Source organism: Procambarus clarkii, chromosome 25 (genome assembly GCF_040958095.1).
Source record: "Procambarus clarkii isolate CNS0578487 chromosome 25, FALCON_Pclarkii_2.0, whole genome shotgun sequence".
Lineage (NCBI taxonomy): Eukaryota > Metazoa > Arthropoda > Malacostraca > Decapoda > Cambaridae > Procambarus > Procambarus clarkii.
In genome coordinates, this window is record NC_091174.1 from 22,143,556 (window position 1) to 22,169,386 (window position 25,831).

General features: G+C 47.0%; 1 protein-coding gene across 1 annotated transcript; it reads left to right on the forward strand.

Moving 5' to 3' along the window:
* Positions 1-19,074: 19,074 nt before the first annotated feature.
* Positions 19,075-19,650, forward strand: LOC138368454 (cerebellar degeneration-related antigen 1-like). The gene has a single exon (XM_069330971.1). The coding sequence runs from the start codon at positions 19,075-19,077 to the stop codon at positions 19,648-19,650; it is 576 nt and encodes a 191-aa protein (XP_069187072.1).
* Positions 19,651-25,831: the final 6,181 nt, after the last annotated feature.

Consider the following 25,831-nt stretch of genomic DNA (forward strand, 5'->3'; position numbering starts at 1 on the left):
TACTACAACACTCCAGCAACACTACTACAACACTCTTACAACACTACTACAACACTCCAGCAACACTACTACAACACTCCAGCAACACTACTACAACACTCTTACAACACTACTACAACACTCTTGCAACACTACTACAACACTCCAGCAACACTACTACAACACTCTTGCAACACTACTACAACACTCCAGCAACACTACTACAACACTCTTGCAACACTATTACAACACTACTACAACACTCTTGCAACACTACTACAACACTCCAGCAACACTACTACAACACTCCAGCAACACTACTACAACACTCCTACAACACTACTACAACACTCCTACAACACTATTACAACACTACTAAAACACTCTTGCAACACTGCTACAACACTCTTGCAACACTACTACAACACTCCAGCAACACTACTACAACACTCCAGCAACACTACAACAACACTCCTACAACACTACTACAACACTCCAGCAACACTATTACAACACTACTACAACACTCTTGCAACACTACTACAACACTCCAGCAACTCTACTACAACACTCCAGCAACACTACTACAACACTCCTGCAACACTACTACAACACTCCAGCAACACTATTACAACACTCTTGCAACACTACTACAACACTCCAGCAACTCTACTACAACACTCCAGCAACACAAATACAACACTCCAGCAACACAACTACAACACTCCAGCAACACTACTACAACACTCTTGCAACACTACTACAACACTCCAGCAACACAACTACAACACTCCAGCAACACAACTACAACACTCCAGCAACACTACTACAACACTCCAGCAACACTACTACAACACTCCAGCAACACTACTACAACACTCCAGCAACACTATTACAACACTACTACAACACTCCAGCAACACTATTACAACACTACTACAACACTCCAGCATCACTACTACAACACTCTTGCAACACTACTACAACACTCTTGCAACACTACTACAACACTCCAGCAACACTATTACAAGACTACTACAACACTCCAGCAACACTACTACAACACTCCAGCAACACTACTACAACACTCCAGCAACACTACTACAACACTCCTACAACACTACTACAACACTCCAGCAAAACTATTACAACACTACTACAACACTCTTCCAACACTACTACAACACTCCAGCAATACTACTAAAACACTACTACAACACTCTTGCAACACTGCTACAACACTCCAGCAACACTACTACAACACTCCAGCAACACTACTACAACACTCCTACAACACTACTACAACACTCCAGCAACACTATTACAACACTACTACAACACTCTTGCAAAACTACTACAACACTCCAGCAACACTACTAAAACACTCCAGCAACACTACTACAACACTCTTGCAGCACTGCTACAACACTCCAGCAACACTACTACAACACTCCAGCAACACTATTACAACACTCTTGCAACACTACTACAACACTGCAGCAACACTACTACAACACTCCAGCAACACTACTACAACACTCCTACAACACTACTACAACACTCCTACAACACTATTACAACACTACTACAACACTCTTGCAACACTACTACAACACTCCAGCAACACTACTACAACACTCCAGCAACACTACTACAACACTCCTACAACACTATTACAACACTACTACAACACTCTTGCAACACTACTACAGCACTCCAGCAACACTACTACAACACTCCAGCAACACTCTTGCAACACTACTACAACACTCCAGCAACACAACTACAACACTCCAGCAACACAACTACAACACTCCAGCAACACAACTACAACACTCCAGCAACACTTCTACAACACTCCAGCAACACTACTACAACACTCCAGCAACACTACTACAACACTCTTACAACACTACTACAACACTCTTGCAACACTACTACAACACTCCAGCAACACTACTACAACACTCCAGCAACACTATTACAACACTACTACAACACTCCAGCAACACTATTACAACACTACTACAACACTCTTGCAACACTACTACAACACTCCAGCAACACTACTACAACACTCTTGCAACACTACTACAACACTCCAGCAACATTACTACAACACTCTTGCAACACTACTACAACACTCTTGCAACACTACTACAATACTCCAGCAACACTACTACAACACTCCAGCAACACTACTACAACACACCTACAACACTACTACAACACTCCTACAACACTATTACAACACTACTACAACACTCTTGCAACACTACTACAACACTCTTGCAACACTACTACAACACTCCAGCAACACTATTACAAGACTACTACAACACTCCAGCAACACTACTACAACACTCCAGCAACACTACTACAACACTCCAGCAACACTACTACAACACTCCTACAACACTACTACAACACTCCAGCAAAACTATTACAACACTACTACAACACTCTTCCAACACTACTACAACACTCCAGCAACACTACTAAAACACTACTACAACACTCTTGCAACACTGCTACAACACTCCAGCAACACTACTACAACACTCCAGCAACACTACTACAACACTCCTACAACACTACTACAACACTCCAGCAACACTATTACAACACTCTTGCAACACTACTACAACACTCCAGCAACACTACTACAACACTCCAGCAACACTACTACAACACTCCTACAACACTACTACAACACTCCTACAACTCTTTTACAACACTACTACAACACTCTTGCAACACTACTACAACACTCCAGCAACACTACTACAACACTCCAGCAACACTACTACAACACTCCTACAACACTATTACAACACTACTACAACACTCTTGCAACACTACTACAGCACTCCAGCAACACTACTACAACACTCCAGCAACACTACTACAACACTCTTGCAACACTACTACAACACTCCAGCAACACAACTACAACACTCCAGCAACACAACTACAACACTCCAGCAACACTACTACAACACTCCAACAACACTACTACAACACTCCAGCACCACTACTACAACATTCTTACAACACTACTACAACACTCTTGCAACACTACTACAACACTCCAGCAACACTACTACAACACTCCAGCAACACTATTACAACACTACTACAACACTCCAGCAACACTATTACAACACTACTACAACACTCTTGCAACACTACTACAACACTCCAGCAACACTACTACAAAACTCCAGCAACACTACTACAACACTCTTGCAACACTACTACAGAACTCCAGCAACACAACTACAACACTCCAGCAACACTACTACAACACTCCAGCAACACTACTACAACACTCCAGCAACACTACTACAACACTCCAGCAACACTATTACAACACTACTACAACACTCCAGCAACACTATTACAACACTACTACAACACTCCAGCATCACTACTACAACACTCTTGCAACACTACTACAACACTCCAGCAACACTACTACAACACTCCAGCAACACAACTACAACACTCCAGCAACACTACTACAACACTCCAGCAAAACTATTACAACACTACTACAACACTCTTCCAACACTACTACAACACTCCAGCAACACTACTACAACACTCCAGCAACACTACTACAACACTCCTACAACACTACTACAACACTCCAGCAACACTACTACAACACTCCAGCAACACTACTACAACACTCCTACAACACTATTACAACACTACTACAACACTCTTGCAACACTACTACAGCACTCCAGCAACACTACTACAACACTCCAGCAACACTACTACAACACTCTTGCAACACTACTACAACACTCCAGCAACACAACTACAACACTCCAGCAACACAACTACAACACTCCAGCAACACTACTACAACACTCCAGCAAGACTACTACAACACTCCAGCAACACTACTACAACACTCCAGCAACACTACTACAACACTCCAGCAACACTATTACAACACTACTACAACACTCCAGCAACACTATTACAACACTACTACAACACTCCAGCATCACTACTACAACACTCTTGCAACACTACTACAACACTCCAGGAACACTACTACAACACTCCAGCAACACAACTACAACACTCCAGCAACACTACTACAACACTCCAGCAAAACTATTACAACACTACTACAACACTCTTCCAAAACTACTACAACACTCCAGCAACACTACTAAAACACTACTACAACACTCTTGCAACACTGCTACAACACTCCAGCAACACTACTACAACACTCTTGCAACACTACTACAGCACTCCAGCAACACTACTACAACACTCCAGCAACACTACTACAACACTCTTGCAACACTACTACAACACTCCAGCAACACAACTACAACACTCCAGCAACACAACTACAACACTCCAGCAACACTACTACAACACTCCAGCAACACTACTACAACACTCCAGCAACACTACTACAACACTCTTACAACACTACTACAACACTCTTGCAACACTACTACAACACTCCAGCAACACTACTACAACACTCCAGCAACACTATTACAACACTACTACAACACTCCAGCAACACTATTACAACACTACTACAACACTCTTGCAACACTACTACAACACTCCAGCAACACTACTACAACACTCCAGCAACACTACTACAACACTCTTGCAACACTACTACAGCACTCCAGCAACACAACTACAACACTCCAGCAACACTACTACAACACTCCAGCAACACTACTACAACACTCCAGCAACACTACTACAACACTCCAGCAACACTATTACAACACTACTACAACACTCCAGCAACACTATTACAACACTACTACAACACTCCAGCATCACTACTACAACACTCTTGCAACACTACTACAACACTCCAGCAACACTACTACAACACTCCAGCAACACAACTACAACACTCCAGCAACACTACTACAACACTCCAGCAACACTACTACAACACTCCAGCAACACTACTACAACACTCCAGCAACACTACTACAACACTACTACAACACTACTAAAACACTACTACAACACTCTTGCAACACTACTACAACACTCATACAACACTATTACAACACTACTACAACACTCTTGCAACACTACTACAACACTCCAGCAACACTTCAGCAACACTATTACAACACTACTACAACACTCCAGCAACACTATTACAACACTACTACAACACTCTTGCAACACTACTACAACACTCCAGCAACACTACTACAACACTCCAGCAACACTACTACAACACTCTTGCAACACTACTACAACACTCCAGCAACACAACTACAACACTCCAGCAACACAACTACAACACTCCAGCAACACTACTACAACACTCCAGCAACACTACTACAACACTCCAGCAACACTACTACAACACTCCAGCAACACTACTACAACACTCCAGCAACACTATTACAACACTACTACAACACTACTACAACACTCCAGCAACACTACTACAACACTACTACAACACTATTAAAACACTACTACAACACTCTTGCAACACTACTACAGCACTCATACAACACTATTACAACACTACTACAACACTCTTGCAACACTGCTACAACACTCTTGCAATACTACTACAACACTCTTGCAACACTACTACAACACTCCAGCAACACTATTACAAGACTACTACAACACTCCAGCAACACAACTACAACACTCCAGCAACACTACTACAACACTCCAGCAACACTACTACAACACTCCAGCAACACTACTACAACACTCCAGCAACACTATTACAACACTACTACAACACTCCAGCAACACTATTACAACACTACTACAACACTCTTGCAACACTAGTACAACACTCCAGCAACACTACTACAACACTCCAGCAACACTACTACAACACTCCAGCAACACTACTACAACACTCCAGCAACACTATTACAACACTACTACAACACTCCAGCAACACTATTACAACACTACTACAACACTCCAGCATCACTACTACAACACTCTTGCAACACTACTACAACACTCCAGCAACACTACTACAACACTCCAGCAACACAACTACAACACTCCAGCAACACTACTACAACACTCCAGCAAAACTATTACAACACTACTACAACACTCTTCCAACACTACTACAACACTCCAGCAACACTACTAAAACACTACTACAACACTCTTGCAACACTGCTACAACACTCCAGCAACACTACTACAACACTCCAGCAACACAACTACAACACTCCAGCAACACAACTACAACACTCCAGCAACACTACTACAACACTCCAGCAACACTACTACAACACTCCAGCAACACTACTACAACACTCTTACAACACTACTACAACACTCTTGCAACACTACTACAACACTCCAGCAACACTACTACAACACTCCAGCAACACTATTACAACACTACTACAACACTCCAGCAACACTATTACAACACTACTAAAACACTCTTGCAACACTACTACAACACTCCAGCAACACTACTACAACACTCTTGCAACACTACTACAGCACTCCAGCAACACAACTAAAACACTCCAGCAACACTACTACAACACTCCAGCCAACACTACTACAACACTCCAGCAACACTACTACAACACTCCAGCAACACCTATTACAACACTACTACAACACTCCAGCAACACTATTACAACACTACTACAACACTCCAGCTTCACTACTACAACACTCTTGCAACACTACTACAACACTCCAGCAACACTACTACAACACTCCAGCAACACAACTACAACACTCCAGCAACACTACTACAACACTCCAGCAACACTACTACAACACTCCAGCAACACTACTACAACACTCCAGCAACACTACTACAACACTACTACAACACTACTAAACACTACTACAACACTCTTGCAACACTACTACAACACTCATACAACACTATTACAACACTACTACAACACTCTTGCAACACTACTACAACACTCCAGCAACACTTCAGCAACACTATTACAACACTACTACAACACTCCAGCAAACACTATTACAACACTACTACAACACTCTTGCAACACTACTACAACACTCCAGCAACACTACTACAACACTCCAGCAACACTACTACAACACTCTTGCCAACACTACTACAACACTCCAGCAACACAACTACAACACTCCAGCAACACAACTACAACACTCCAGCAACACTACTACAACACTCCAGCAACACTACTACAACACTCCAGCAACACTACTACAACACTCCAGCAACACTATTACAACACTACTACAACACTTACTACAACACTCCAGCAACACTACTACAACACTACTACAACACTATTAAAACACTACTACAACACTCTTGCAACACTAACTACAGCACTCCATACAACACTATTACAACACTACTACAACACCTCTTAGCAACACTGCTACAACACTCTTGCAATACTACTACAACACTCTTGCAACACTACTACAACACTCCAGCAACACTCATTACAAGACTACTACAACACTCCAGCAACACATACTACAACACTCCAGCAACACTACTACAAACACTCCAGCAACACTACTACAACACTCCAGCAACACTACTACAACACTCCAGCAACACTATTACAACACTACTACAACACTCCAGCAACACTATTACAACACTACTACAACACTACTTGCAACACTAGTACAAACACTCCAGCAACACTACTAACAACACTCCAGCAACACTACTACAACACTCCAGCAACACTACTACAACACTCCAGCAACACTATTACAACACTACTACAAACACTCCAGCAACACTATTACAACACTACTACAAACACTCCAGCATCACTACTACAACACTCTTGCAACACTACTACAACACTCCAGCAACACTACTACAACACTCCCCAGCAACACAACTACAACACTCCAGCAACACTACTACAACACTCCAGCAAAACTATTACAACACTACTACAACACTCTTATCCAACACTACTACAACACACTCCAGCAACACTACTAAACACTACTTAATCAACACTCTTGCAACACTTTGCTACAACACTCCAGCAACATCTACTTACTATTACACTCCAGCCCAACACTTACTACAACACTACTACAACACTACCTACAACACTCCCAGCAACACTACTACAACACTCCAGCGAACACTAATTACAACTACTACCTCACAACAACTCATTAACAACACTACTACAACACTCTTATTGCAACACTACTACAGCCTACTCCTAGCAACACTACTACAACACTCCAAGCCACACTATACTACAACACTAACTTGCAACACTACTAGCAACACTCCAGCAACACCAACTACCACCCAATCACTCAGCAACACAACTACAACACTCCTAGCCAACACTACTACAACACTCCAGCAACACTACTACAACACTCCAGCAACCTACGACAACACATCAGCAACACTATTACAACACAATACTACAACACTCCAGCAACACTATTACAACACTACTACAACACCTCCAGCATCACTACTACAACACTCTTGCATACACTACTACAACACTCCAGCAACACTACTACAACACTCCAGCAACACAACTACAAACACTCAGCAACACTAGCTACAACACTCCAGCAAAACTATTACAACACATACTACTAACACTCTTCCAACACTACTACAACACTCCAGCAACACTACTAAAACACTACTACAACACTCTTGCAACACTGCTACATTACACTCCAGCAACACTACTACAACACTCTTTGCAACACTACTACAGCACTCCAGCAACACTACTACAACACTCCAGCAACACTACTACACACTCTTGGCATACACTACTACAACACTCCAGCAACACAACTACAACACTCCAGCAAACACAACTACAACACTCCAGCAACACTACTACAACACTCAGCAACACTACTACAACACTCCAGCAACACTACTACAACACTCTTACAACACTACTACAACACTCTTGCAACACTACTACAACACTCCAGCAACACTACTACAACACTCCAGCAACACTATTATACAACACTACTTACAACACTCCAGCAACACTATTACAACACTACTACAACACTCTTGCAACACTACTACAACACTCCAGCAACACTACTACAACACTCCAGCAACACTACTACAACACTCTTGCAACACTACTACAGCACTCCAGCAACACAACTACAACACTCCAGCAACACTACTACAACACTCCAGCAACACTACTACAACACTCCAGCAACACTACTACAACACTCCAGCAACACTATTACAACACTACTACAACACTCCAGCAACACTATTACAACACTACTACAACACTCCAGCATCACAACTACAACACTCTTGCAACACTACTACAACACTCCCAGCAACACTACTACAACACTCCAGCAACACAACTACAACACTCCAGCAACACTACTACAACACTCCAGCAACACTACTACAACACTCCAGCAACACTACTACAACACTCTCCAGCAACACTACTACAACACTACTACAACACTACTAAAACACTACTACAACACTCTTGCAACACTACTACAACACTCATACAACACTATTGACAACACTACTACAACACTCTTCGCAACACTACTACAACACTCCAGCAACACTTCAGCAACACTATTACAACACTACTACAACACTCCAGCAACACTATTACAACACTACTACAACACTCTTGCAACACTACTACAACACTCCAGCAACACTACTACAACACTCCAGCAACACTACTACAACACTCTTGCAACACTACTACAACACTCCAGCAACCACAACTACAACACTCCAGCAACACATACTACAAACACTCCAGCAACACTACTACAACACTCCAGCAACACTACTACAACACTCAGCAACACTACTATCAACACTCCAGCAACACTATTACAACACTACTACAACACTACTACAACACTCCAGCAACACTACTACAACACTACTACAACACTATTTAAAACAATACTACAACACTCTTGCAACACTACTACAGCACTCATACAACACTATTACAACACTACTACAACACTCTTGCAACACTGCTAGAACACTCTTGCAATACTACTACAACACTCTTGCAACACTACTACAACACTCCAGCAACACTACTACAACACTCCAGCAACACTATTACAACACTACTACAACACTCCAACAACACTATTACAAGACTACTACAACACTCCAGCAACACTACTACAACACTCCAGCAACACTACTACAACACTCCAGCAACACTACTACAACACTCCAGCAACACTACTACAACACTCCAGCAACACTACTACAACACTCCTACAACACTACTACAACACTCCAGCAACCCTATTACAACTCTACTACAACACTCTTGCAACACTACTACAACACTCCAGCAACACTCCAGCAACACTACTACAACACTCTTGCAACACAACTACAACACTCCAGCAAATCAACTACAACACTCCAGCAACACTACTACAACACTCCAGCAACACTACTACAACACTCCAGCAACACTACTACAATACTCCAGCAACACTACTACAACACTCCAGCAAATCAACTACAACACTCCAGCAACACTACTACAACACTTCCAGCAACACTACTACAACACTCCAGCAACACTACTACTAATACTCCAGCAACACTAACTACAACACTCCAGCAACACTATTACAGCCACTACTACAACACTCCAGCAACACTATTACACACACTACTACAACACTCTTGCAACACTACTACAACACTCCAGCAACACTACTACAACCCTCCAGCAACACTACTACAACACTCCAGCAACACAACTACAACACTCCAGCAACACTACTACAACACTCCAGCAACACTACTACAACACTCCAGCAACACTCCAGCAACACTACTACAAACACTCTTGCAACACTACTACAACACTCCAGCAACACTACTACAACACTCCAGCAACACTATTACAACACTACTACAACACTCCAGCAACACTATTACAACACTACTACAACACTCTTGCAACACTAGTACAACACTCCAGCAACACTACTACAACACTCCAGCAAACACTATTACAACACTCCAGCAATACTACTACAACACTACTACAACACTACTGCAACACAACTACAACACTACTACAACACTCCAGCAACACTATTACAACACTACTACAACACTCCAGCAACACTATTACAACACTACTACAACACTCTTGCAACACTACTACAACACTCTTGCAACACTACTACAACACTCCAGCAACACTACAACAACACTCTTGCAACACTACTACAACACTCCAGCAACACTACTACAACACTCCAGCAACACTATTACAACACTCTTGCAACACTACTGCAACACTCTTGCAACACTACTACAACACTCTTGCAACACTACTACAACACTTCAGCAACACTACTACAACACTCTTGCAACACTACTACAACACTCCAGCAACACTACTACAACACTCCAGCAACACTACTACAACACTCTTACAACACTCTTGCAACACTACTACAACACTCCTGCAACACTACTACAACACTCTTGCAACACTACTACAACACTCCTGCAACACTACTACAGCACTTCTGCAACACTACTACAACACTCCAGCAACACTACTACAACACTCCAGCAACACTACTACAACACTCCAGCAACACTACTACAAACACTCTTGCAACACTACTACAACACTCCAGCAACACTACTACAACACTCCAGCAACACTATTACAACACTCCAGCAACACTACTACAACACTCCAGCAACACTACTACAACACTCTTGCAACACTACTACAACACTCCAGCAACACTACTACAACACTCTTACAACACTACTACAACACTCCAGCAACACTACTACAACACTCCAGCAACACTACTACAACACTCTTACAACACTCTTGCAACACTACTACAACACTCCAGCAACACTACTACACACTCTTGCAACACTACTACAACACTCCAGCAACACTACTACAACACTACAGCAACACTATTACAACACTACTACAAACACACTTGCAACACTACTACAACACTCCAGCAAACACTACTACAACACTCCAGCAACACTACTACAACACTCCAGCAACACTACTACAATACTCCAGCAACACTACTACAACACTCCAGCAACACTATTACAGCACTACTACAACACTCCAGCAACACTATTACAACACTACTACAACACTCTTGCAACACTACTACAACACTCCAGCAACACTACTACAACCCTCCAGCAACACTACTACAACACTCCAGCAACACAACTACAACACTCCAGCAACACTACTACAACACTCCAGCAACACTACTACAACACTCCAGCAACACTCCAGCAACACTACTACAACACTCTTGCAACACTACTACAACACTCCAGCAACACTACTACAACACTCCAGCAACACTATTACAACACTACTACAACACTCCAGCAACACTATTACAACACTACTACAACACTCTTGCAACACTAGTACAACACTCCAGCAACACTACTACAACACTCCAGCAACACTATTACAACACTCCAGCAATACTACTACAACACTACTACAACACTACTGCAACACAACTACAACACTACTACAACACTCCAGCAACACTATTACAACACTACTACAACACTCTTGCAACACTACTACAACACTCTTGCAACACTACTACAACACTCCAGCAACACTACAACAACACTCTTGCAACACTACTACAACACTCCAGCAACACTACTACAACACTCCAGCAACACTATTACAACACTCTTGCAACACTACTGCAACACTCTTGCAACACTACTACAACACTCTTGCAACACTACTACAACACTCCAGCAACACTACTACAACACTCTTGCAACACTACTACAACACTCCAGCAACACTACTACAACACTCCAGCAACACTACTACAACACTCTTACAACACTCTTGCAACACTACTACAACACTCCTGCAACACTACTACAACACTCTTGCAACACTACTACAACACTCCTGCAACACTACTACAGCACTTCTGCAACACTACTACAACACTCCAGCAACACTACTACAACACTCCAGCAACACTACTACAACACTCCAGCAACACTACTACAACACTCTTGCAACACTACTACAACACTCCAGCAACACTACTACAACACTCCAGCAACACTATTACAACACTCCAGCAACACTACTACAACACTCCAGCAACACTACTACAACACTCTTGCAACACTACTACAACACTCCAGCAACACTACTACAACACTCTTACAACACTACTACAACACTCCAGCAACACTACTACAACACTCCAGCAACACTACTACAACACTCTTACAACACTCTTGCAACACTACTACAACACTCCAGCAACACTACTACAACACTCTTGCAACACTACTACAACACTCCAGCAACACTACTACAACACTACAGCAACACTATTACAACACTACTACAACACTCTTGCAACACTACTACAACACTCCAGCAACACTACTACAACACTCCAGCAACACTACTACAACACTCCTACAACACTACTACAACACTCCTACAACACTATTACAACACTACTACAACACTCTTGCAACACTACTACTACAACACTCTTGCAACACTACTACAACACTCTTGCAACACTACTACAACACTCCAGCAACACTATTACAACACTACTACAACACTCCAGCAACACTACTACAACACTCCTACAACACTACTACAACATTCCAGCAACACTATTACAACACTACTACAACACTCTTGCAACACTACTACAACACTCCAGCAACACTACTACAACACTCCAGCAACACTACTACAACACTCCAGCAACACTACTACAACACTCTTGCAACACTACTACAACACTCCAGCAACACTACTACAACACTCCAGCAACACTATTACAACACTCCAGCAACACTACTACAACACTCCAGCAACACTACTACAACACTCTTGCAACACTACTACAACACTCCAGCAACACTACTACAACACTCTTACAACACTACTACAACACTCCAGCAACACTACTACAACACTCCAGCAACACTACTACAACACTCTTACAACACTACTACAACACTCTTGCAACACTACTACAACACTCCAGCAACACTACTACAACACTCTTGCAACACTACTACAACACTCCAGCAACACTACTACAACACTCTTGCAACACTATTACAACACTACTACAACACTCTTGCAACACTACTACAACACTCCAGCAACACTACTACAACACTCCAGCAACACTACTACAACACTCCTACAACACTACTACAACACTCCTACAACACTATTACAACACTACTAAAACACTCTTGCAACACTGCTACAACACTCTTGCAACACTACTACAACACTCTTGCAACACTACTACAACACTCCAGCAACACTATTACAAGACTACTACAACACTCCAGCAACACTACTACAACACTCCAGCAACACTACTACAACACTCCAGCAACACTACAACAACACTCCTACAACACTACTACAACACTCCAGCAACACTATTACAATACTACTACAACACTCTTGCAACACTACTGCAACACTCCAGCAACTCTACTACAACACTCCAGCAACACTACTACAACACTCCTACAACACTACTACAACACTCCAGCAACACTATTACAACACTCTTGCAACACTACTACAACACTCCTACAACACTATTACAACACTACTACAACACTCTTGCAACACTCCAGCAACACAACTACAACACTCCAGCAACACTACTACAACACTCCAGCAACACTACTACAACACTCCAGCAACACTACTACAACACTTCAGCAACACTACTACAACACTCCAGCAACACTACTACAACACTCCAGCAACACTACTACAACACTTCTGCAACACTACTACAACACTCCAGCAACACTACTACAACACTCCAGCAACACTACTACAACACTCCTACAACACTACTACAACACTCCAGCAACACTACTACAACACTATTACAACACTACTACAACACTCTTGCAACACTACTACAACACTCCAGCAACACTACTACAGCACTTCTGCAACACTACTACAACACTCCAGCAACACTACTACAACACTCCAGCAACACTACTACAACACTCCAGCAACACTACTACAACACTCCAGCAACACTACTACAACACTCCTGCAACACTACTACAACACTCCAGCAACACAACTACAACACTCCAGCAACACTACTACAACACTCCAGCAACACTACTACAACACTCCAGCAACACTACTACAACACTCCTGCAACACTACTACAACACTCCAGCAACACTACTACAACACTCCTACAACACTACTACAACACTCCAGCAACACTACTACAACACTACTACAACACTCCAGCAACACTACTACAACACTCCAGCAACACTACTACAACACTCCAGCAACACTACTAGTTTGGAGTGGCAGTTTGTCAAGGCAAACTGGAACCTATTTACCCACCGTGCTGCTCCCTCTGACCTCTCCATTCTGCCTCTTCCTCGTGCCCTCCTCCTTTGTCATGACACCATCATCGTCGCTGCCCTCCGCTCTATTCATCGCTCTTCCTCTAGGGGACCACGGAAGTGCGTTCCCTGGTGGAATGTGGACTGAATGTGGAAGGTGGAATGCTCGGGATGTCCGCTGTAAGTGTTATCTTGAGATTCTTGAGATGATTTCGGGGTTTTAGTGTCCCCGCGGCCCGGTCCTCGACCAGGCCTCCACCCACAGGAAGCAGCCCGTGACAGCTGACTCTCCAGGTACACCCAGGTACGTATTTTACTGCTAGGTAACAGGGGCATAGGGTGAAAGAAACTCTGCCCATTGTTTCTCGCCAGCGCCCGGGATCAAACCCGGGACCACAGGATCACAAGCCCAGTGTGCTGTCCGCTCGGCCGACCGGCTCCCTTAAAGCGTGCAGCCTGGAACCGCTGCCAGCAGACAGGATACACCACTCCTGCTGGATACACCACTCCTGCAGGATACAACACTCCTGCTGGATGCACCACTCCTGCAGGATACACCACTCCTGCAGGATACACCACTCCTGCTGGATACACCACTCCTGCAGGATACACCACTCCTGCTGGATACAACACTCCTGCTGGATACACCACTCCTGCAGGATACACCACTCCTGCTGGATACACCACTCCTGCAGGATACAACACTCCTGCTGGATACACCACTCCTGCTGGATACACCACTCCTGCAGGATACACCACTCCTGCAGGATACAACACTCCTGCTGGATACACCACTCCTGCTGGATACACCACTCCTGCTGGATACACCACTCCTGCAGGATACACCACTCCTGCTGGATACACCACTCCTGCTGGATACACCACTCCTGCTGGATACACCACTCCTGCTGGATACACCACTCCTGCAGGATACACCACTCCTGCTGGATACACCACTCCTGCAGGATACACCACTCATGCAGGATACGCCACTCCTGCTGGATACAACACTCCTGCTGGACAGCACTCCTGCTGGATACACCACTCCTGCTGGATACACCACTCCTGCAGGATACACCACTCCTGCTGGATACACCACTCCTGCAGGATACACCACTCATGCAGGATACGCCACTCCTGCTGGATACACCACTCCTGCTGGATACACCACTCCTGCTGGATACACCACTCCTGCTGGATACACCACTCCTGCAGGATACACCACTCCTGCTGGATACACCACTCCTGCAGGATACACCACTCATGCAGGATACGCCACTCCTGCTGGATACACCACTCCTGCTGGATACAGCACTCCTGCTGGATACACCACTCCTGCTGGATACAACACTCCTGCTGGATACACCACTCCTGCTGGATACACCACTCCTGCTGGATACAACACTCCTGCTGGATACACCACTCCTTCAGGATACACCACTCCTGCTGGATACAACACTCCTGCTGGATACACCACTCCTGCAGGATACACCACTCCTGCAGGATACACCACTCCTGCTGGATACACCACTCCTGCTGGATACACCACTCCTGCTGGATACAACACTCCTGCTGGATACACCACTCCTGCTGGATACACCACTCCTGCAGGATACACCACACCTGCAGGATACACCACTCCTGCTGGAAACACCACTCCTGCAGGATACACCACTCCTGCTGGATACACCACTCCTGCAGGATACATCACTCCTGCTGGATACACCACTCCTGCTGGATACACCACTCCTGCAGGATACACCACTCCTGCTGGATACACCACTCCTGCAGGATACACAACTCCTGCAGGATACAACACTCCTGCTGGATACACCACACCTGCAGGATACACCACTCCTGCTGGATACACCACTCCTGCTGGATACACCACTCCTGCAGGATACACCACTCCTGCTGGATACAACACTCCTGCTGGATACACCACTCCTGCTGGATACACCACTCCTGCTGGATACACCACTCCTGCTGGATACACCACTCCTGCTGGATACACCACTCCTGCTGGATATACCACTCCTGCTGGATACACCACTCCTGCTGGATACACCACTCCTGCTGGATACACCACTCCTGCTGGATACACCACTCCTGCTGGATACACCACTCCTGCAGGATACACCACTCCTGCTGGATACAACACTCCTGCTGGATACACCACTCCTGCTGGATACACCACTCCTGCTGGATACACCACTCCTGCAGGATACACCACTCCTGCTGGATACGCCACTCCTGCAGGATACAACACTCCTGCTGGATACAACACTCCTGCTGGATACAACACTCCTGCTGGATACAACACTCCTGCTGGATACAACACTCCTGCTGGATACAACACTCCTGCTGGATACAACACTCCTGCTGGATACAACACTCCTGCAGGATACAACACTCCTGCTGGATACACCACTCCTGCTGGATACAACCACTCCTGCTGGATACACCACTCCTGCAGGATACACCACTCCTGCTGGATACACCACTCCTGAATGGATACACCACTCCTGCTGGATACACCACTCCTGCTGGATACACCACTCTGCAAGGGATACACCACTCCTGGACAGGATACACCACTCCTGCTGGATACACCACTCCTGCAGGATACACCACTCATGCAGGATACGCCACTCCTGCTGGATACACCACTCCTGCTGGATACAGCACTCCTGCTGGATACACCACTCCTGCTGGATACACCCACTCCTGCAGGATTACACCACTCCTGCCTGGATACACCACTCCTGCAGGATACACCACTCATGCAGGATACGCCCACTCCTGCTGGATACACCACTCCTGCTGGATACACCACTCCTGCTGGATACACCACTCCTGCTGGATACAACCACTCCTGCATGGATACACCACTCCTGCTGGATACACCACTCCTGCAGGATACACCACTCATGCAGGATACACCACTCCTGCAGGATACAACACTCCTGCTGGATACACCACTCCTGCTGGATACAACCACTCCTGCTGGATACACCACTCCTGCTGGATACACCACTCCTGCTGGATACAACACTCCTGCATGGATACACCACTCCTGCCTGGATACAACACTCCTGCGGATACAACACTCCCTGCTAGGATACAACACTCCTGCTGGATACACCACTCCTGCGGATACTAACACTCCTGCTGATACACCACTCCTGCTGGATACACCACTCCTGCTGGATACACCACTCCTGCTGGATACACCACTCCTGCTGGATACACCACTCCTGCTGGATACACCACTCCTGCAGGATACACCACTCCTGCTGGATACACCACTCCTGCAGGATACACCACTCCTGCTGGATACACCACTCCTGCTGGATACACCACTCCTGCAGGATACACCACTCCTGCTGGATACACCACTCCTGCTGGATACACCACTCCTGCTGGATACACCACTCCTGCTGGATACACCACTCCTGCAGGATACACCACTCCTGCTGGATACACCACTCCTGCTGGATACACCACTCCTGCTGGATACACCACTCCTGCTGGATACACCACTCCTGCAGGATACACCACTCCTGCTGGATACACCACTCCTGCAGGATACACCACTCATGCAGGATACGCCACTCCTGCTGGATACACCACTCCTGCTGGATACAGCACTCCTGCTGGATACACCACTCCTGCTGGATACACCACTCCTGCAGGATTCACCACTCCTGCTGGATACACCACTCCTGCAGGATACACCACTCATGCAGGATACGCCACTCCTGCTGGATACACCACTCCTGCTGGATACACCACTCCTGCTGGATACACCACTCCTGCTGGAGACACCACTCCTGCAGGATACACCACTCCTGCTGGATACACCACTCCTGCAGGATACACCACTCATGCAGGATACGCCACTCCTGCTGGATACACCACTCCTGCTGGATACAGCACTCCTGCTGGATACACCACTCCTGGCTGGATACAAACACTCCTGCTGGATACAACCACTCCTGCTGGATACACCACTCCTGCTGGATACACCACACTCTGCAGGATACAAACACTCCTGCTGTATACACCACTCTGCTAGGATACAACCACTCCTGCATGGATACAACAACTCCTGCTGGAATACAACACTCCTGCTGGATAACAACACTCCTGGCTGGATACAACACTCCTGCTAGGATTCCAACACTCATGCTGGATACAACACTCCTGCTGGATACAACACTCCTGCTGGATAAAACACTCCTTGCTGGATACACCACTCCTGCTGGATACACCACATCCCTGCTGGATAAACCACTGCCTGCTGGATTTACCACCACTCCTGCTGGATACACCAATCCCTGCAGGATACCCTACCTCCTGCTGGATACAAACACTACTGGCTTGGATACACCACTCCTGCTGGATACACCACTCCTGTGGATACACCACTCCTGCTGGATACACCACTCCTGCTGGATAACCACTCCTGCTGGATACACACTCCTGCTGGATACACCACTCCTGCTGGATACACCACTCCTGCTGGATACACCACTCCTGCTGGATACACCACTCCTGCTGGATACACCACTCCTGCTGGATACAACACTCCTGCTGGATACACCACTCCTGCTGGATACACCACTCCTGCTGGATACACCACTCCTGCAGGATACAACACTCCTGCTGGATACACCACTCCTGCTGGATACACCACTCCTGCTGGATACACCACTCCTGCTGGATACACCACTCCTGCTGGATACACCACTCCTGCTGGATACACCACTCCTGCTGGATACAACACTCCTGCTGGATACACCACTCCTGCAGGATACACCACTCCTGCTGGATACACCACTCCTGCAGGATACACCACTCCTGCATGGATACACCACTCCTGCTGGATACAACCACTCCTGCTGGATACACACTCCTGCTGGATACAACCACTCCTGCTGGATACACCACTCCTGCTGGATACACCACTCCTGCTGGATACACCACTCCTGCAGGATACAACCACTCCTGCTGGATACACACTCCTGCTGGATACACCACTCCTGCATGGATACACACTCCTGCTGGATACACCACTCCTGCTGGATACACCACTCCTGCAGGATACACCACTCCTGCTGGATACACCACTCCTGCTGGATACAACCACTCCTGCTGGAGTACAACACTCCTGCTGGATACACCACTCCTGCTGGATACACCACTCCTGCGGATACACCACTCCTGCTGGATACACCACTCCTGCAGGATACACCACTCCTGCTGGATACACCACTCCTGCAGGATACACCACTCCTGCAGGATACACCACTCCTGCGGGATACAACACTCCTGCTGGATACAGCCCTCCTGCTGGATACACCACTCCTGCTGGATACACCACTCCTGCAGGATACAACACTCCTGCGGGATACACCATCCCTGCTGGATACACCACTCCGCAGGATACACCACTCCTGCTGGATACACACTCCTGCTGGATACACCACTCCTGCTGGAATACACCACTCCTGCTGGATACACCACTCATGCAGGATACACCACTCCTGCTGGATACACCACTCCTGCTGGATACACCACTCCTGCTGGATACACCACTCCTGCTGGATACACCACTCCTGCAGGGATACAGCCACACCTGCAGGATACACCACTCCTGCTGGATACACCACTCCTGCTGGATACACCACTCCTGCTGGATACACCACTCCTGCTGATACAACACTACTGCTGGATACACCACTCCTGCTGGATACACCACTCCTGCTGGATACACCACTCCTGCTGGATACACCACTCCTGCTGGATACACTCCTGCTGGATACACCACTCCTGCTGGATACACCACTCCTGCTGGATACACCACTCCTGCTGGATACACCACTCCTGCTGGATACACCACTCCTGCTGGATACACCACTCCTGCAGGATACACCACTCCTGCTGGATACACACTCCTGCTGGATACACCACTCCTGCTGGATACACCACTCCTGCTGGATACACCACTCCTGCAGGATACACCACTCCTGCTGGATACGCCACTCCTGCAGGATACAACACTCCTGCTGGATACAACACTCCTGCTGGATACAACACTCCTGCTGGATACACACTCCTGCTGGATACAACACTCCTGCTGGGATACAAACCACTCACTGCTCGGATACAACCACTCCTGCTGGATACACCACTCCTGCTGGATACACCACTCCTGCTGGATACACCACTCCTGCTGGATACACCACCTACTGCTGGATAACACCACTCCTGCTGGATACACACTCCTGCATGGATACACCCACTCCTGCGGATCACCACTCCTGCAGGGATACACCACTCTGCCTGGATACACCACTCCTGCTGGATACACCACTCCTGCTGGATACACCACTCCTGCTGGTACACCACTCCTGCTGGATACAACACTCTTCCTGCTGGATACAACACTCCTGCTGGACATACACCACTCCTGCTGGATACACCACTCCTGCTGGATACACCACTCCTGCTGGATACACCACTCCTGCTGGATACACCACTCCTGCTGGATACACCACTCCTGCTGGATACACCACTCCTGCTGGATACACCACTCCTGCAGGATACACCACTCCTGCTGGATACACCACTCCTGCTGGATACACCACTCCTGCAGGATACACCACTCCTGCTGATACACACTCCTGCAGGATACACCACTCCTGCTGGATACACCACTCCTGCTGGATACAACACTCCTGCTGGATACAACCACTCCTGCTGGATACAACACTCCTGCTGGATACAACACTCCTGCTGGATACAACACTCCTGCTGGATACAACACTCCTGCTGGATACAACACTCCTGCTGGATACACCACTCCTGCTGGATACACCACTCCTGCTGGATACACCACTCCTGCTGGATACACCACTCCTGCTGGATACACCACTCCTGCTGGATACACCACTCCTGCTGGATACACCACTCCTGCAGGATACACCACTCCTGCTGGATACAACACTCCTGCTGGATACAACCACTCCTGCTGGATACACCACTCCTGCTGGATACAACCACTCCTGCTGGATACACCACTCCTGCTGGATACACCACTCCTGCTGGATACACCACTCCTGCTGGATACACCACTCCTGCTGGATACACCACTCCTGCATGGATACACCACTCCTGCTGGATACACCACTCCTGCTGGATACAACACTCCTGCAGGATACACACACTCCTGCTGGATACAACACTCCTGCTGGATACAACACTCCTGCTGGATACAACACTCCTGCTGGATACACCACTCCTGCTGGATACAACACTCCTGCTGGATACAACCACTCCTGCAGGATACAACACTCCTGCTGGATACAACACTCCTGCTGGATACACCACTCCTGCTGGATACAACACTCCTGCTGGATACAACACTCCTGCTGGATACAACACTCCTGCTGGATACAACACTCCTGCTGGATACAACACTCCTGCTGGATACAACACTCCTGCTGGATACAACACTCCTGCTGGATACACCACTCCTGCATGGATACACCACTCCTGCAGGATACACCACTCCTGCTGGATACACCACTCCTGCTGGATACACCACTCCTGCTGGATACAACACTCCTGCTGGATACAACACTCCTGCAGGATACAACACTCCTGCTGGATACACCACTCCTGCTGGATACAACACTCCTGCTGGATACAACACTCCTGCTGGATACAACACTCCTGCTGGATACAACCACTCCGCATGGATACACCACTCATGGCATGATACAGCCACTCCTGCTGGATACACTCCTGCTGGATACACACTCCTGCTGGGATACAACACTCCTGCTGGATACACCACTCCTGCTGGATACACCACTCCTGCAGGATACACCACTCCTGCAGGATACACCACTCCTGCAGTGATACACCACTCCTGCTGATACACCACTCCTGCTGGATACACCACTCCGGCTGATACAACACTCCTGCTGGATACACCACTCCTGCTGGATACACCACTCCTGCTGGATACAACACTCCTGCTGATACAACACTCCTGCAGGATACACCACTCCTCTGATACACACTCCTGCATGGATACACCACTCCTGCTGGATACACCACTCCTGCTGGATACACCCACTCCTGCTGAGACAACCTCCTGCTGGATACACCACTCCTGCTGGATACAACACTCTTGCTGGATACAACCACTCCTGCATGATACACCACTCCTGCTGGATTACAACCACTCCTGCTGGATACACCACTCCTGCAGGATACACCACTCCTGCTGGATACACCACTCCTGCAGGATACACCACTCATGCAGGATACGCCACTCCTGCTGGATACACCACTCCTGCTGCATACAGCACTCCTGCTGGATACACCACTCCTGCTGGATACAACACTCCTGCTGGATACACCACTCCTGCTGGATACACCACTCCTGCTGGATACAACACTCCTGCTGGATACACCACTCCTGCAGGATACACCACTCCTGCTGGATACAACACTCCTGCTGGATACAATACTCCTGCTGGATACAACACTCCTGCTGGATACACCACTCCTGCTGGATACAACACTCCTGCTGGATACACCACTCCTGCTGGATACAACACTCCTGCTGGATACACCACTCCTGTTGGATACAACACTCCTGCTGGATACACCACTCCTGCTGGATACAACACTCCTGCTGGATACACCACTCCTGCAGGATACACCACTCCTGCTGGATACAACACTCCTGCTGGATACACCACTCCTGCAGGATACACCACTCCTGCTGGATACAACACTCCTGCTGGATACAACACTCCTGCTGGATACAACACTCCTGCTGGATACACCACTCCTGCTGGATACAACACTCCTGCAGGATACACCACTCCTGCTGGATACACCACTCCTGCTGGATACACCACTCCTGCTGGATACACCACTCCTGCAGGATACACCACTCCTGCAGGATACACCACTCCTGCAGGATACACCACTCCTGCTGGATACACCACTCCTGCTGGATACACCACTCCTGCTGGATACAACACTCCTGCTGGATACACCACTCCTGCTGGATACACCACTCCTGCAGGATACACCACTCCTGCAGGATACACCACTCCTGCTGGATACACCACTCCTGCAGGATACACCACTCCTGCTGGATACACCACTCCTGCAGGATACACCACTCCTGCTGGATACACCACTCCTGCTGGATACACCACTCCTGCAGGATACACCACTCCTGCTGGATACACCACTCCTGCAGGATACACCACTCCTGCAGGATACAACACTCCTGCTGGATACACCACACCTGCAGGATACACCACTCCTGCTGGATACACCACTCCTGCTGGATACACCACTCCTGCAGGATACACCACTCCTGCTGGATACAACACTCCTGCTGGATACACCACTCCTGCTGGATACACCACTCCTGCTGGATACACCACTCCTGCTGGATACACCACTCCTGCTGGATACACCACTCCTGCTGGATACACCACTCCTGCTGGATACACCACTCCTGCTGGATACACCACTCCTGCTGGATACACCACTCCTGCAGGATACACCACTCCTGCTGGATACAACACTCCTGCTGGATACACCACTCCTGCTGGATACACCACTCCTGCTGGATACACCACTCCTGCAGTATACACCACTCCTGCTGGATACGCCACTCCTGCAGGATACAACACTCCTGCTGGATACAACACTCCTGCTGGATACAACACTCCTGCTGGATACAACACCCCTGCTGGATACAACACTCCTGCAGGATACAACACTCCTGCTGGATACAACACTCCTGCTGGATACAACACTCCTGCTGGATACAACACTCCTGCTGGATACACCACTCCTGCTGGATACACCACTCCTGCTGGATACACCACTCCTGCAGGATACACCACTCCTGCTGGATACAACACTCCTGCTGGATACACCACTCCTGCAGGATACAACACTCCTGCAGGATACAACACTCCTGCTGGATACAACACTCCTGCTAGATACAACACTCCTGCTGGATACAACACTCCTGCTGGATACAACACTCCTGCTGGATACACCACTCCTGCTGGATACACCACTCCTGCTGGATACACCATTCCTGCAGGATACAACACTCCTGCAGGATACACCACTCCTGCTGGATACAACACTCCTGCTGGATACAACACTCCTGCTGGATACAACACTCCTGCTGGATACAACACTCCTGCTGGATACAACACTCCTGCTGGATACAACACTCCTGCTGGATACAACACTCCTGCTGGATACAACACTCCTGCTGGATACAACACTCCTGCTGGA

Coding starts and splice junctions, on each gene's coding strand:
- LOC138368454 (XM_069330971.1), top strand. CDS start 19,075: ATGCAGGATACGCCACTCCTGCTGGATACACCACTCCTGCTGGATACA.